Source organism: Cricetulus griseus, chromosome 3, assembly GCF_003668045.3.
Source record: "Cricetulus griseus strain 17A/GY chromosome 3, alternate assembly CriGri-PICRH-1.0, whole genome shotgun sequence".
NCBI classification, from domain to species: domain Eukaryota; kingdom Metazoa; phylum Chordata; class Mammalia; order Rodentia; family Cricetidae; genus Cricetulus; species Cricetulus griseus.
The window spans coordinates 118,457,915-118,473,699 of record NC_048596.1 but is presented as its reverse complement, the minus strand read 5'-3'; the positions used below and the strand labels follow the sequence as shown (position 1 = coordinate 118,473,699).

At 51.9% G+C, this 15,785-nt stretch overlaps 1 protein-coding gene across 3 annotated transcripts; it reads right to left on the bottom strand.

Moving 5' to 3' along the window:
- Positions 1–500: 500 nt before the first annotated feature.
- On the bottom strand, positions 501–14,975 carry Mfge8 (milk fat globule EGF and factor V/VIII domain containing). Of its 3 annotated transcripts, none has more exons than XM_027408184.2 (10): positions 14,820–14,975; positions 11,656–11,778; positions 11,251–11,382; positions 9,223–9,411; positions 8,816–8,997; positions 8,292–8,447; positions 7,572–7,716; positions 3,117–3,301; positions 1,395–1,544; positions 501–1,292 (listed from the first exon to the last, which is right to left on the bottom strand). In XM_027408184.2, the coding sequence occupies exons 1-10, from the start codon at positions 14,890–14,892 to the stop codon at positions 1,155–1,157; spliced, it is 1,473 nt and encodes a 490-aa protein (XP_027263985.1). In that variant the 5' UTR covers positions 14,893–14,975; the 3' UTR covers positions 501–1,154. The 3 variants fall into 3 exon arrangements, with proteins under 3 accessions (XP_027263985.1, XP_027263986.1, XP_027263987.1); XM_027408185.2 differs by having other exon boundaries at positions 9,223–9,393; XM_027408186.2 differs by lacking the exon at positions 9,223–9,411.
- Positions 14,976–15,785: the final 810 nt, after the last annotated feature.

Below are 15,785 nucleotides of genomic sequence, written 5' to 3'. Positions count from 1 at the left end.
CAATCCCCTTCCTTACCCCTTCCTTCCCTTCCACACTGCTCCCTGCCCAGATCACCAGGGCCCTCTTTCTCTGAAAGCCATGTTTGTTGGGTTTCTAGAAACTTCTCCAAGCCAGCACAGGCATTACAAAGCAAATGGAAACTGCCAAAGGAGAAGCCAGTAGACAGGCCTGGCCCACCTTCTTAGTGTAGGAAGGGAACAGGGGGCATTCACAGGAGCCCCCTAGCTGCCAGGCTCCCCCTGGGCCTTCACCAAGTGGCAGCTGCAGGTCACACCCAGAGCAGTAAGGAGGTAGAGACAGGGGAAGATGTGAGTCAGCACTGGAGGAGAGAGAAGCCTACTCCTAACCCCACTCCACCCCCAGTCTCCCACTGCTGCTCTTAAGCTATTTTCAGTCTGGCAAGTGACATAAGAGTACTGGGCACTGGAGGACTGGGGTAGGAGTGGGGGCAGAGAACAGTACAGTCTGGCATGGACAAGGCAATGAAATAGCACAGAAGTTCCAGTGGAGAACACAATGTATTTTCGAGTCTGCCTATTAACTTTGAGTAGCAAGCCAGCAGAGGCCCCAAAGCCAGCTAGCTAGAGCCCACCTGCCTCTCCAGTCCCCTTGTCATCTGAGGCTCCAGAGCAAGGATCAAAAAGAGGTCTCAGGAGGAGGTAAAAGGCAGTATCTGGTGACCTGGAGGGTAGCAAGCAGGCATGGGCCTCTTCTTCCCAGAGGCCTGGAATGGAACATGGGGTGAGGGGGGGGGGGAATGTGTGGTGTGCAGAGAGGGGCAGGAAACCAGAGGTCCCATTACTTTAGTCTTGAGTCAACCCCTGACAGGGAGGTTAGGACTTGGGGCAGTTGGTAGAGATATAGCCCATATACCCGGACTTCAGTCTTCTTCCCTGTTCATCTCAGACCCATCCAACTCCCCAGAATGCCTGAGAAAGGGGGCTAGCAGAAGGCCTGTGGAGGCTGCAGGGCGAGGGAAAAGGTGAAGGGCAAGTCTGGTACCCTGCCTCCCCCTTCATGCCTCCAGCCCCAATCCAATCAAGAGGAAGGGCTGAGAAGGCAGCCAGCCAGAGGCAGCAGGCCCAGGAGGCAGGGGAGGGAGATCTCAGCGCTGGCTGGCCCCCCTGGTCGATTGGGCTGGAAGGACAGAGGACTAACAGCCTAGCAGCTCCAGGCGCAGAGTGATGCGCTTATGCCAAGAGACAGGAAGGACACGCACATAGCGAGCCACGATGGGCGTCTCAAAAATGTTCTTCTTGTGTGAGTTGTTGTCCGAGTTGCCAAGGAAGACCTGAAAACAATTGGCATGTTAGGAGTACCCCATAGTCAGCCCCCTCCCCACTCCTCAGAACCCTGCAGTATCCCAGGAATTGCAACTAGACAGGGCACCCACCTTGTCAGTCCCTTGTTCCTTATATATGGTCCACTCCACACCGTCGTTACTGTGGGCCACCTTGTAGGATGCCACATACTGGACCTGGCCAAAGTCACGGGCCCCCTGGGTGATGATTCCCGTCACATGCCTCTGAGTGCACAGGTCAACCTACAGAAAAACATTGTTCTAGCTTGGAGCCTGTTCAGGAAGGTGTAAAGGCCGACACACTAACATATGACCTGTTAGCCTATTTTCTCATTATGCTGGCTAGTCTTAAGTCACCTTGACACAGCTAGTTATCTGAAAGGAGGGAACCTCAGTTAAGAAAATGCCTCCATAAAATCCAGCTGTAAGGCATTTTCTTAATTAGTGATTGGCGGGGGAGGGCCCAGCCCATTGTGGGTGATGCCATCCCTGGGCCAGTGGTCCTGAGTTCTGTAAGAAAGCAGGCTGTGCAAGCATAAAGAGCAAGTCAGTAAGCAGCACCCTCCATGGCCTCTGCATCAGCTCCTGCCTCCAGGTTTCAGCCCTATTTAAGTTCCTATCCTGACTTCCTTCCAATATAGAAGTATAAGTCAAATAAACCCTTTCCTCCCCAACTTACTTTTTGGTCATGATGTTTCATCACAGCAACAGTAATCCTAACTAAGACACTCATCTATAAAATGAAGATAAAGCCATGTATGGTGGTGCCCACCTGTAACCCAAGCCCTGGGTTCTAACACACAAATGCAATGTAAAAAATATGCTGGATGTTGGTGGTGAACGCCTTTAATTCCAGCACTTGGAAGGCAGGGGCAGGCAGATCTCTGTGAGTTCAAGACCAGCCTGATCTACAGAGTGAGTGCCAGGACAGGCTCCAAAACCATACAGAGAAACCCTGTTTCAAAAAACCAATATATATATATATAGTGTGTGTGTGAGTGTGTGTGTGTGTGTGTGTGTGTGTGTGTGCATAAATAATACACTTTAACACACGAACTCCTTCCAGTTTAACGCCAATAAAACTCAGTGAAGTATATTTCAGAGGTTCAGGCCCTGGCCAACTCTGGCAGCTCATGCCTCAGATGTGTACTAGGGTCTGATGAACAGGCTGAGAGGCCACAGTCTGCAAGGGGTGGGAACTGCTTCTGAAACCTGCCAGGGGGCCTGGAGCCTGATGTGGTCCTGAGACAGAGCCCAAGAGCAGGTGGCTCCTAATGAAACCAACTCCAACTGAGCACTCCAGCCTGCAGTCAAGTGTTTGTCCCTGGCCCTGACCATCCTAGGAACTGACCCCTGGACAGACAGTACCCCGATCCAAGCTACAAGCCTAGTTCACCCCAACCAAGAGATGAGCTCCACACAATCTGCCAAGACTCAGTTTCCCCATCTGCAACCCTTACCTCTGCTTTTCCACCCCCTCTGAGATTTGCCAGTTACACCGTGTGCTTTGCTCAAGCAGTGAGGTCTCTGCCATCCTGCCCAGATGTCCACCAGTAAGCCTTGCCAAACATGTAACAGCTGACAGGGATGGTGCTACTCCCAAGAGTGTGCAGTGTTTGTGTATATGCTCACATTCGTGTGTGTACATTCATACCCTTTTTCCACTTGGGACCTTGGTGGAAGCAGGATCAAGAGAAAAAGGGAAGCATGGGAGTTAAAAAGAGAAAAAGCAAAGAAAATCTAGGCTTTTCAGGAAATCCCTTGCAGACCAGGAGGCAGAGCTGAGCAGAGGTCACAAATCCCACCCACTCCCACCTGCAGCCACTCTTTGTTGCTGTTGCTTTGGGCTGTCCAGGCATTGATCTTGCCCTGCATGTCCAGCCGCCCATAGTGGGGGTACCAGCCAAAGGCACGCAGGTTCCAAGTCTTGTAGGTGCTGGAAGCTGTCATATGGCTGTCGGGAATTGAGTTATTCTTCAGGCCCAGGGGCTCAGAACATCCTGTGGGCAAAAGGGACTGTCACCAGTGTGTAGGTACAGACAATAAAGGAGAAAGGGCTGTGGTTCTCTAGCAGCGTTTATTTTGGTCTAGTTTGGGTTTGGTTGTTTTTTGAGACAGTATTTCATACAGCCCAGGCTGGCTTAAACTCACTTGCGGTCAAAGATAATCCTCACCTACACCTCCTGAGTGGGGGATCACAGGCATGCCCTGCCACCCCCAGGTTATGTGGTGCTGGGACAGAACCCTCAGCTTCTTCTAAGCACTCTCATGAGTGGCAAGCCAGATTCTGGTTTTGTCTTTTGAGCCGAGTCTAGCTGTATTACCCAGACTGGTCTTTAAACTCCTAAGCTCAAGAGATCCTCCAGTTTCCATGATAGCCAGGACAACACAGAGAAACCCTATCTGGAAAACTCTAAAGATCCTCCAGCCTCAGCCTCCCAAATAGCCGGGACAAAGCCGTTATGCCCAGCTCGGTATCTTCTTGGACAAAGGAAGCCTACCTGCCTTCCAAGGCCAACGGCTACCTACCCCTCACTTGTTCCCCACTGTCACTCAACCCCCACCCTCACCCCAACTGGCACCTAGAAGATCACCTGAGACCTCCTGACCTGGCCACTCACAGCACTCCCTCTTCTCTCTCTGAATATGGGTTAAGTCAAGACACCTCACACACCTGGGTGCTTCCTGCCATCGTGGGTTTTCTTTCCACACAGAACACACTGAATAAGGAACTGTGAACAACTTCATTCTATACACGAACAACTTGAGGCAGAGAGACACTGCACACTCTGCCCATATCTCACACACATGCTCCTGACCAAATATGGTATCATCCCCCATGCTAGACCTGTGAAGCCCCGTATGGGGCCATCCAGCAATGTGTAGCGAACACTCCTACCCTCCAACAGCTAGTGAGGCCCAGGAATTCTTGGAGTTCAGGGTTGCTTCTGTGTCCTTCCCAAAAGTACTCCTTAAGATCCAGTGAAGGGCCTCGGCACACCCCAACATTTCTGGCTTGCTTCTGGGTATACCCAGAGAGTGGCCTTTGTGTCCCTCAGGGTCACTCTCGGGAATGGCTGAACAGGTAAAGGCTGAACAGGAAGTGAACTCCCAGGAGGATGATGTGTCTATCATACCTGGCTGCCTCCCCACCCCACAACCCAAGGAGTTGAAGAGTGGAGCAGGAGGACTGAAGAGCCACACTTCCACCTGGGAAGTCCATTCTCTCACTGTCCCTCAGATGCCTGTCATTTTCCTTCCAATCATGCTGAAGGTGACTGCTGAGCCATCTCCTACAGATGGCAGAGGTCAGGCAGCCATCAACCTGCTTCCACAGAGGTCCCTGGGCTGTGAGCTCATTTATCCTTTGGGTCCAGGACAGGGACATTCTGAGGTGGCCACTGCCCAGGATTGCTTTGCAGAGACTACTCATTCTCCTCATCTCCTTCGGGTGTACCCTGTACAACCACCCCTGTGTCCAGAGCCTCTGGGGAGCAAACTGCATATTATGGCCTTGGGAAATGCAGACGTCCTTGCCCCTCTCTGTGAAGTCAGCCTCTTCCTTCTCTGTTACATGAGGCCCTCTGTAGTTCTCCTCAGAGAACACAGGCAACCTTACAAACAAGCAGGTGAGGCACGGTGTGCATTTCTGTGATCCTAGCACTTGTCAAGCTGAGGCAGAAGAGTTGCAAGATTAGGCCAACCTGGGCTATGTAGCAAGACCCTGTCTCAGAAAAATTAAAGAGACAGACTCCAGGGTGTAGCTCAGTAGCAGAGTATCTGCCCTGGCTTCAGTCATCAGCACTGGAAATGTGAAATTAAAAACTCTACCAGGGCAGAGCTAGAAGATGCTGCTGAAACATTGGCCCATGGAGCTCACCATCTCCAAGCCTTCCTGCACACAGGAGCATCGAGTTCCTGCATTTCTTTTATCCTCCAACAAGCCCCATCTTTGTCCTTGTAATGCACCATCTAGAACATTTTAAGATCTCCCAGAGACTGGCTCTCCAGTTGAAGAAACCCCACACTGCCCCCATCACCACCACTCCCTCCTCCAGAGTTCTTGCTGCTAGCTGACCTTTCCCCTTTTGTTTTATTTATTTACTTGTTTGTTATGTGTACCTGATAAGCACCGTATTTATTTATTGGTGTGTGTGCCTAAGTGTATGTATAAACACCACATGTACACAGTACCCAGGGAGGCCAGAAGAGAGCACTGGATCCACCAGAACTGGCCTTACCCATCGTATGGGTCACCTGATGTAGGTGCCAGGGACCAAACCCAGGTTCTCCAGAAAAGCAGCAGGTGCTTTTAACCACTGAGCCATCTTGCCCAGCTCCTGATCTTCCTTTTATCTGCTAATCTCACCTGGACTCCCTTGAGAGAATGCAAGTTTCTTGAGGTCAAAGGTCTCATTTGTTTTGTTCCTTAAATCTAGATATTCAGGGGAAACTTGGAAAATGTCTAAATTAAAGTCAAGTCACCAAAGATACTATCTGCTAAAAGTAACAGTCCTGCTGTGGGGAGCCTTGTGGGTTCCCAGGACACCTGGGCCTCACTCCACCTGCATGTACCATGCACACACCACATGGGCATCAACACTCTCCAGGTGACAGGCTGGGTCACAGAGAAAGGAAGGCCAGACCTGGAAGGAAGCCAGTGACAGTCTGCTCACTGGTGTGAGGCTCGGCTTGCCTGACTCTGAGTCCTAAACCACTCTTGGCTTCACTACCCTGGCAACTATGAGACCCAAAGGGCTCAGACCGGACCTGGCTCCAATCTTTGCCAGACACTACATCACATAACACAAAAGGCAATGGCCCAGGAGAAGGATAACGGGTCTCTCCATCTGATTATCAGACTCCTGGAACAATGGACACCAAGAAATGCAAGCTTCCCTGAGTGTGCCTCCCTAAAAAAGATCTTCTACATCCTACCAGCTTGTCAGACCAGAATGAGACAGAAGCCCAGACAATGATGAGTCAACAAATGAACAAACGGTGGGCGAGTTCAGGCCTCAAGACTGCTTAGATGTGCATGTCCCTGGCCCTCTAAACTTTAGACTCACTTCAGGATCCCAAAGATGAACTTGAGGAGATTACTGGATCTTTGTCCATCTTCCCTCTTACGGCCATTGAATCAATCTCTTCCCACTTTTTACTATTAGTTTGCCTGTTTCCGTAGGCTTCTTGAGGACAGGTGGCCAAGTCTGACTTCCTATGGTATAGACTGTGAGCCCAAGTTTGGTAATAGCAGCACACTAGCTTAAATCCATATGGGGGGGGGGGGACTGGGCTGAATGGCACATGGTTTTTCCCAGCACTCGGGAGGCAGAGGCAGGCAGTGGAGCTCTGTGGGTTTGAGGACAGCCTGGTCTACAAAGTGAGTTCCAGGACAGCCAGGGCTATGCAAAGAGACCCTGACTCAAAAAAGCAAAACAAACAAACAAAAAGTCATGGCTTGGGTATGGTTCTGTGGTGGAGTGTGTGCCTGGCATTCACAAAGCCCTCAGTTGCTAGCACTTGGGAAATGAAAGGGGAGAAAAAAACTAGTGAGAGCAGAATTCAGTCTCTGTGGTATCTAAAATGAAGGAACAGGAAACAGTACCATTAATAGGGAAAAGAGGCACAGCCAGGCATGCCAGCAGGTCTATAAAGATGATGAGCTCTGCAGCCAGGCAGAGCCAGCACTAGTTACTCAGGGTGACCAGCAGATGGCACTGTAGCTGCAAAGGGAAACAGGTCTCAAAAGAGACAGGACCTGAACTAAATGGCAATGGGGGGGGGGGGGGCGGTCAGCTCGACCTCTTCAGAGGGTAATCTCCCTGGCTCAGCAGCAACCTCTCCCTTTTTGGTCCGTCTTTGGGGTCTGAAACACCTACATGACTGCTCAATGAATGTGGCAGACACCTGAAGGGAAAGTGCTTACACCTCCCAGCTGGGTATCTTGGATGAAGAATACATTCATTCATTCATTCACCCCTCATCAAAGATTTACTAAGCACCCATGTGTTTGAGGCCCTGGAAACAAAGCAACAAAGAAAGCAATTCCCTGTAATCGTGGAATTCATTGCCTGTTCTAGAAGCACCAGGAAACGAAATAAACAGAAATACTGAGAAGGGAAAGGCCTATCCAAAATGCCCAGAGCAATGGACTGGCAGACAGCACGCAACGGGGTTACCTGAGCAAGACTCTTTGGGCCACTCTCCACAGGAGCCCCTGAGCAGCTCCCAAAGTCGGGACACAGAAGGCCACACCTCAGCACTCACCATTCAACTCACAGCCCAGAAGCTCGAAGCGAAGGGTGCAGGCTCGGTAGCACGAAACAGGGTACAGCCTGATGTACTGTGCCTCCAGAGAGGGACTGAACATGTTAACCTTCAGGCCGTTGTTGTCCATGTTCCCCCAAAACACCTAGAAGGGAAGGGGTAGGACTGGAGAAGGAGCAGGTTTGCCAGCCCACTCCTGGACCTGTTCCTCTTCAGGCCTGAGAGGCCAGCGTAAGTCTGGAAGGACAGAGTCCTCACGGACCTAGCCTGCGGCCCTTGCTTTGCCACTCCACCACCGTGAAGACATGTTCTTGTCACTCCTCTCTTGGTCATCACAGGTCCCAGGCATAAACCCCTGTTCCCACAGGGCTAACTAGAGGGCTTCTGTGTACATTCTCGAAAGACTTTATGGTAATGATTTTCTGACAGACAGAAATAGAGACCTGTACGGTATCTGTATACTTGGTAATTTTATCTTCACAACTGTATACAGTAGCCCTGAAAAGTTCAGAATGAAGCCCAGCTTACCACGTCATGGCCCTACTATCAGGTGATACCTTTGTAACCAGAGAACATGAATACAATCTGTCCATTTCTAGGTACCAAGGGGCACTTGAAGATTGACCTCAGCCCTATCACTCAGATTGCTCTTGCTCCTTCTCAGTCAGTGCTAGACTCTTCTTAGGGGTGCTGACTTCAGTAGCCCCTCTTTAGGCCCACCTTGTCTCCGGATCCACTTGCATTCTGGATAAACTTGAACTTGAGTCCGTCTAGGCTATAAGCCACCTTGAAGGTCTTCAGGTATTCTGCTCTCCCTGCGCGGCTGGCACCCTGCGTAATCACACCTGACACCCGCATCTTCCGAAGGAGGTTCACCTGGGTGAGAAAGGCAGTCCCCTCATCATCCAGCTCTTCCCATTCAAATCCAACTGGCTAGCTCGTGAGTTCCTTATCCAAGGAACTGGCTTTCTCCTCTGAGGTTCTGGAGCCTGTCTCTACAAAGCCCATGAGTGTCAAGACCCCCCAGAGGCCTGTGGGTACCCAAGCCCCTCCACCAAAGAATATCTCTCCTCATCCTCTGCCCACGGTCCAAGGACCTGCTCCAAGCCCAAGGCTAACCCTCCATACACAGACACTTCACTCATGGTCACCTATCATCCTGCACGGATCAGGTTCTGAGCCCCCAACACAGCCGCATTCACTTCTCAGCTTCCCAATCACTCTGCCCTGGATCTTCTTCCTACCTGGATCCAGGGCTTGCTGTCATAATCACTGGCTGTCCATGCATTGACCAGCCCTGAGCTGTGCAGACGAGCCAGTTCTGGGCCCCAGCGCTGAACGCCCAGGAAACCCACGTACACAGATGAGGCGGAAATCTGTGAGTTAGCAATGGCGCCCCCTTCCATGCCCAGTGTTGAGGTACAACCTGTAGGGACAGAGCGACCATCAGGTACCTGAACCAACATTCCAGAGCCCAGCTGTGACCACAGGACAAGGGGGGAAACAAAGTGTCACCTCTGATGAGGACCTAGAGATAGAGAGAACCTCAGACCCTCACTCAGAGCAAGTAACACCGAGGGACACCAACACCAAGTGCAAGAGTAGATGGCCCAGGAGGCAAGGAGAGAAGGGATCGGCAGAGATGACTCACTGGAGGCTAGACTGTTGGAAAGACCAGGGTTGGGGACCGGGATGGGGACAGCTGTGGTGGACAGGTAGTCTCCTTCCAGGTTGTAGTAGATGGTCTCATTCACTGGTGGGAACGAAGCCCCGGATAACTTCTTCTTCAGCACCTCAGCTATGGCTTGCCCAGGATATGTGGCTTTGGGAGAGGAGGTGCCTTAGACAGTAGCAAACAGCAAAGGTAGGTACTCCACACCTTTTGAAGACGTCTTGTCTTCATCTTCTCAGTGTGTGTGGTGCTAGAGATTAAACCTGAACTTGCTAGGCAAGGGCTCTACTACTGAGCGACATCCCTAGTCCTGATTGTTTTGAGACAGGGTGTCTCTCAGCTGCCCACGCTGGCCTTAGACTTGTGATTTCTCCTGCCACAGCACCAATCATAGGCTTTCGGCGTCACACCTGACTCTATGTGGTACTTCCTAGAATCTCCCCACAGCAGTTTTCTGGGGAGAGGATGAACACCACTCTGCTTTCTTCTATATCCTTTGCACCTCCGCCCACCCATCTGTGAATGGGTCCCCCAGCCACTGCCACATCACCTCTGCATCACCACTGACATGATACCACAAACTAGGGACAGTGATCAAGCCTACTGGCAAGAGGGCCTTTCCATCCCTCTGGATACCCATGGTGGGTGCCCAGGCTTCTGCTGCCAGGGGAACCCAGGGACAACCCTACAGAACTCCAGCAAGGTTCTACCAATCTCACAGAGAAGGAAGGTAAGGTAACAAATGGGGCTGGACACCCTAGGTGTCCAGCTAGGTCAGCCAGCTGATGGGCCTCACACCCACCGTTATCCACACCCAAGAAACCAAAAGGTGCAGCACCAGAAACAATAAACAAGGGAGTGTGAGGTCTCTCTGTGCCCCTCACCCCTGCAGCCTATGTGGGCACCACGTACCTTCTCTCTGCTCTAGGTGCCACCATCCGGGCCTAGAGCCAACTCTAGACCTGGCAGCCCAGAGAAGGCTCCGTGCCTAATTCCCACACAGGTACACCATGGTTAGCTCGGCTCCCACCCAGTAATTAGTAGGCTTACCTGGCTCCACCCAGGCCTCTATCTGCCTTAGCAACCCAGAGCTCCCCCATTCTCCCCCCTATGGATCTCAAACTCATCTGGCTTTAGTTCAGTCTTCAAGACCAGGTCTTTGCTCTGTCTCCTCCTAAGTCGGGGGCATCCCAGGCACTCTGCCCACATTCCCCCCATCCTGGGGCCCCCACATAGCTGGCCTTCTGTAGGTCAGCAAACTTCAGAGCCTGAAGGAGGGCAAGAAGCCACCTGCCCCCTCCCCCACAGGATGTCCACTGCCAGACCTGGATAGCGGGGAAACAACCCCCACTACACACACAGACACCACACACACACACACACTCCACCCATCCCTCCCTCCCCATGCCTGAACACAGCCCTTCCCATGTGACAGAGATGGTAAGAAAGGCCCTGGTATGCTTGGGGCAGAGTTGGGGGCAGCATGGAGAACTACTGCCAGCGATGTTAACTGGCACTCACCCAGGCCACTCTGGGGCCCAGGGGACGGCCAAACAGGTCAGACAGGGTCATCTCCTCCCCCTATGTCTGGCCTCTAGCCTTCTTACAGCACATGAAAACCCAGCCTATCTAGACCTCCCCCTCTTCCCTGACCCCTGTGAGAAGACTACAGGGCCCAAACCTGATTCACTGAGCTTCTGGGATCCAAGATAAAGAGCATGTCTGTTTCTTTTCACTGGCAAGTAAGTCCCGAGATTTAACTCTGACACTGTATATGTCTCTGACTCAGGGACTTGGGAAGTGGCATTCCCATGGCCTCAGGGTCACCACACTCTAATTCCCCTACAGTGACACCAACCCTGACCTGAAGTCCCAGGAGATAAAGCCAGACCGTAAGCTTGGTATGGGACAACAAGATCCTCACTGCCATTCTGCCCATTCCTCAGCCTCCACACAGGAAGCCTCACCACAAGTGCCTATGCCCAGCTACAGACCCCTGGTACTCACTGATCTCACAGTGGGTGCCCGAGTAGCCCAGAGAGCACTGGCAGATGTACTGAGTGAAGATATCTCCTCGCTGTGTGTTCTCAGTCACTTGGCATTTACCATCATTGTAGCAAGGGTTTGGGGAGCAGGGTCCTGGAATCGAGGAGGTAGATGAGATGGACAGGTGGTCAGAAAAGGGCTGGGGACAGCCCAAAGAGCAGCATGTGACCAGCCTCATCTGATTTATCCAAATCAGTCCCTTTTCTTCCCTACCCCAATCATCCTGGACCTAAGATAGTTGCCAAGAAGATGAATTTGCTCAAATACTGGCAGCCCCGGTGTTTCCAAGTAGCTGGGAGTTTCTACTGGAACAAGGGCTACCCACTTGGGAAGAGGCAGGGGAGGCAGGCCACTGGGAGCAGGTACCTTTCTCAGTCTCACTGCACACAAGGCCTGTGAAGCCCTCGGGACAGAGGCAGTAGACATCATTGTCTTGGCTTATCAGGCAGGTCCCACCATTCTGGCACAAGCTGGAGTCACAGAAGTCACCTGCAACAACAACAGTCCAAACACGATCACTTGGTAAACACTTGGGAGTTCAGCTACCACATGTACACACTGGACTCCTGAGATAGCCTCAAGAAGCCGGGGACCAGCATGTGAAAAGCCCTGGGTTCAATCCCCAGCACTACCAAAAAAGGAAAACACGGGCTAGAGGAATAGCTCAGGCTAATTGCTGATTTTCTGGAGAACTGGGGTTTAGATCCAAGCACCCACAACACGTAGCTCACATCTGCCTCTAACTCCAGCTCCAGGGGATCCAACACCTGCAGCCTTCTCAGACACCTGTACTCACATGCACATACCTACACAGGGACAGCTGTACATTATTTTTAAAATAAATCTTAAAAACTAAATCGGGGAGCTAGAGAGATGGCTGAGAGATTAAAAGCACTTACTGCTCTGGCAGAAAACCCTGGTTCGGTTCCCAACACCTACAGGTGGCTTACGATCACCTATAACTTGTGTTTCAGGGGACTGATGTCATCTTCCGAGAGCTAAGGGCTCCTGCATGCAAGTGGTACACAATACACTCGGGCTCACACACAGACTAGGACAATAATGTAAACTTTTTTTTTTTTTTTTTTGGTTTTCAAGACAGGGTTTCTCTGTGTAGCTTTGGAGCCTATCCTGGCACTCACTCTGTAGACCAGGTTGGTCTCCAACTCACAGAGGTCCTTCTGCCTCTGCCTCCCGAGTGCTGGGATTAAAGGCGTGCGCCACCAATGCCTGGCCATGTAAACATTTTTTTAAAGACAGAATGAATGGGAAGGATGATGAGCTGTCAAATGAGAAACTAATATTCTAGAGAGAAGCAGATACACTGAGATCATGGCATGTCATTTCAGATGTGCCTAGACTTAGGCCGGGCTCATGGGTTAAGATAAGAGCGACAGGTTTGTTTAGACTGTACGCTGCCATCAGCAGACAGCTTTTTAAACTTCCTTAAGCCTCCCCAAAATTGGCTAACAAGTCTGTCTGTCTCTGACTCTCTCCTCTTCTCTGTCTGTCTGTCTCTGTCTGCCACCCCACACACAACCTCTAAAGACAGATCCAAGTTCAAAAGGAGGAAGGCTGAAAACACCACAAGAAGGCTGACAGGCCCCTGAATAGTAAGTAGGTAGTCTGGCCTCAGCAGACGAAGCCCACAGGTTGAATGGTGAGAAAGCACAGTAGAGCAAAGGGAACAGAAGCTAGGGGATCTGACAGACCCCATGGAGCATGGACTGACAAGTCGGGGGAAGGCTAGAAGGGACACCAGAGTTTTTGGAGAGCCGTAGGTGACAGATGTACACTGTCCACCAGGATGGAGAACACAGGAGGAGGGGTGGGGTGGGCTGGGGCTGAGCTCACCTGGCCTGTAATCTGAAGGACTATAAGCAGTTCTTCAAGCAGCAGGTAAACCCTCCCCATCTCCACATCCAGGAAGGGACTGGGAGCATCCTGCCTCAGAAGCTCACCTTACTTCCACCTGTCCTGGGTCCCCTGACACTGGCACCAACCACTGAACAGCCCCCAGGTCTGCTGTACTTAAGAGGGTCCTTAGCAGGACCTTAGCATCCTACTAGACTGGACCCCAAACCTGGCACTAGAATCATACCTACGAGATGTCTTCTCCCCACAGTCACCCATCCAAGGCCCAAGGGAGCTTGGGCTCCCCAGCTGGAGGCAGGCAACACCATTAACGAGCACCAGCCCACATAGCTCCACCTCAGCAAGGGCCTGGGGATCCAAAGGCGCTGCAGCAGAACTATTAGTCACCGGCTTTAAATAGCAGGTTAATCCCCTCTGACCTGGAAGGGCACAGTCACAGCTTCACGTGGAAGCTCCAAAATGGCCAAGGCCTAGGCACCCAGTCCCAACAAAGGCCTTTCTTCCAGCCTTCCTTACAGCTGCACGTGGGATCAAACCAGGGGTTCAGAGAAGAAAACAAAGTGGAAGGCGGCCAGTGCGGTAACTGTCCGGGCTGAGACTGGTCACCTGCATGTGAGACCAGGAGACCCTAGTGCCTCTACAAATCCTATGGGATATCAGGGTTCTGCTCTGGGAAGTGTACTCTAGGATATTTGGACAGGGCGCAGGTTGTGGGGAGGATGGGAAGGAGGGCTGGAAAGGGTCAGAGGAGATCCAAGCATCCTCCAGCTGAGAGGTAGGACCGGGAGTTCCCAGCTCGTGGAAGCTTGAGGCACTCAGTGCCTTCAGCTCCACCCCCGAGGTCAGATCCTGTACTAGACAACAGAGCTGGGTCCAGCTGTGGTCTCTCCTGCCTCGGCCAGTTCTGTTTGTATGAGAAAACGATGGAGGGGCTGCTTGAAGAGCCCCTGAGCTCACCCCACCCCCACGTGGGCACAACTTTCTTTAGATGAACTCCCCAGCAGCATCCTGCAAGAGGCCCAGATGTCTACCGGGGACCTCAGAGCGGGGGAGGAGGTCTAGGGAAGATTAAGCAGACAGCCAAGGCCAGTGGGAGTGGGAGGAAGCCCTTTTCTAAGTTCCTGACCAAGCCCTACCTACAACCCAGTCTCTCCGCACCGGTTCCTGGGTCCTTTCTCCTTTTATCTGATCAAACACGAACAAGTGGGGCGCGAAAGTTCATTGGATTCTCTAGCCAGGAGGGTTGGGGAAAGAGTTTCGGGGAACGTTGGTTGGATAAGTTTCCATACAAGAGTCCTAGGCTCTCCCAAATGGAAGGACTGGAGAGCAAACACAGTTCGGTGGCCTCATTCTACAGACGCGGTAAAAAGAGGCACAACGCAGCGGATTCCTTTGTTATGTGTAAGTCACATCCCTGGGGCAGGCAGGGCTGTCACCGGGTGTCCAGGGTCACCGCCCAGTGCGCAAGCCACTATCACTGTCCCAAGGTCCCAGCGCAAAGTACGCAGAGTCTGAGCACGTCCGCCTCTCCCACAGAGTCCCGCAGGCTTTGCTCAAGTTTGTCAACAGTAGGGGTGGAGGGAGGGCGCCGCTGAGAACTTCCGAGCGGCCAGCAGAAGAGGGGCGAGGCCCAAAGGGAGGCGCGGGGAACTCACCGGACACGGCGAAAAGGCCGGAGGCGCAAAGCAACACGCCGCATAGCACGGCCAGCGCACGGGAGAGCGGCATGCTGCGGGACGCGGGTAAGAACACAAGCACAGATGCTGAGACCCGCGGGTTCCTGCGTCCGCTCCTCTCGCACGGGAATAAATCAGGCTCTCGGCTCCGCCCACTCCCCCACGTGCTCCGCCCAGGCCAGCTCCAGGCGGGCTCTGGGCGGAGCTCCGAGACCACAGAGCGAAGAGGGAGGGCTGAAGTGGGGGTCTAGCGCCTCAGCCTCCCCTACGAGCCACGCCCTGCATCCGGCCGCCAGCTCTCAGCCAGAGGCCAAGCTAGGCTTCTTGAGTAGACTGGACAGGGGAAAAATCGCTCAGGAGGAATTTAAAAGATAGCTCAACGATGGAGTAGTGCGTCCCTATGCATCCTGGTGACCCTGGATTCGATCTCCAAACCAACAAAGATAAATTAATAAAATAAAATAATCTGGGGTGGTGGCTCATGCTTGTAGTCTCAATATTTTGGAAGTAGGATCAGACACCAGGTCCAGTTGGATGTCAGTGAGGGCTCCATAGTGAATTTCAGGTTAGTCTGGGACCTGTTTCCAAAATGTATTTGTTTGTTTGTTATCTAATTAATTAAATAAAAGCTGTTTAGACTTAAAATGCTAATGCTTACATTTAATCAGAGAACAGCATATTCAGACTACAATGAGTACTGTGTTTCCTTTATCAGATTGGCAAGTGTCAATTTGTTAACTGTGGAGGCTGTGGGGCAACAAGTTGAGACATGTGCTCTTAGACAGAGTAGAAGCCAGCTCAGCTTCTTTATTTGGTCATATCTTTGAAAATGGCAAAACAGCAACACCTTAAGACTAGGATCTATGCTCAGAGACACCCATCCCATTAGAAACACATGTGTGCAAAATGATACTATACTGTCATTGTAACATCTTTAGAAACCAT

What these genes read in the sequence shown, in the direction of transcription:
- Mfge8 (XM_027408184.2), bottom strand. Translation starts at nt 14,892, where the DNA reads ATGCCGCTCTCCCGTGCGCTGGCCGTGCTATGCGGCGTGTTGCTTTGC. An exon ending in TTCCAACAGTCTAGCCTCCA is followed by an intron (nt 8,998 to 9,222) that starts GTGAGTCATCTC and finishes CTGTCCCTACAG; the next exon opens with GTTGTACCTCAACACTGGGC. An exon ending in TCTGGGCTGTGAGTTGAATG is followed by an intron (nt 3,302 to 7,571) that starts GTGAGTGCTGAG and finishes TTTTGCCCACAG; the next exon opens with GATGTTCTGAGCCCCTGGGC.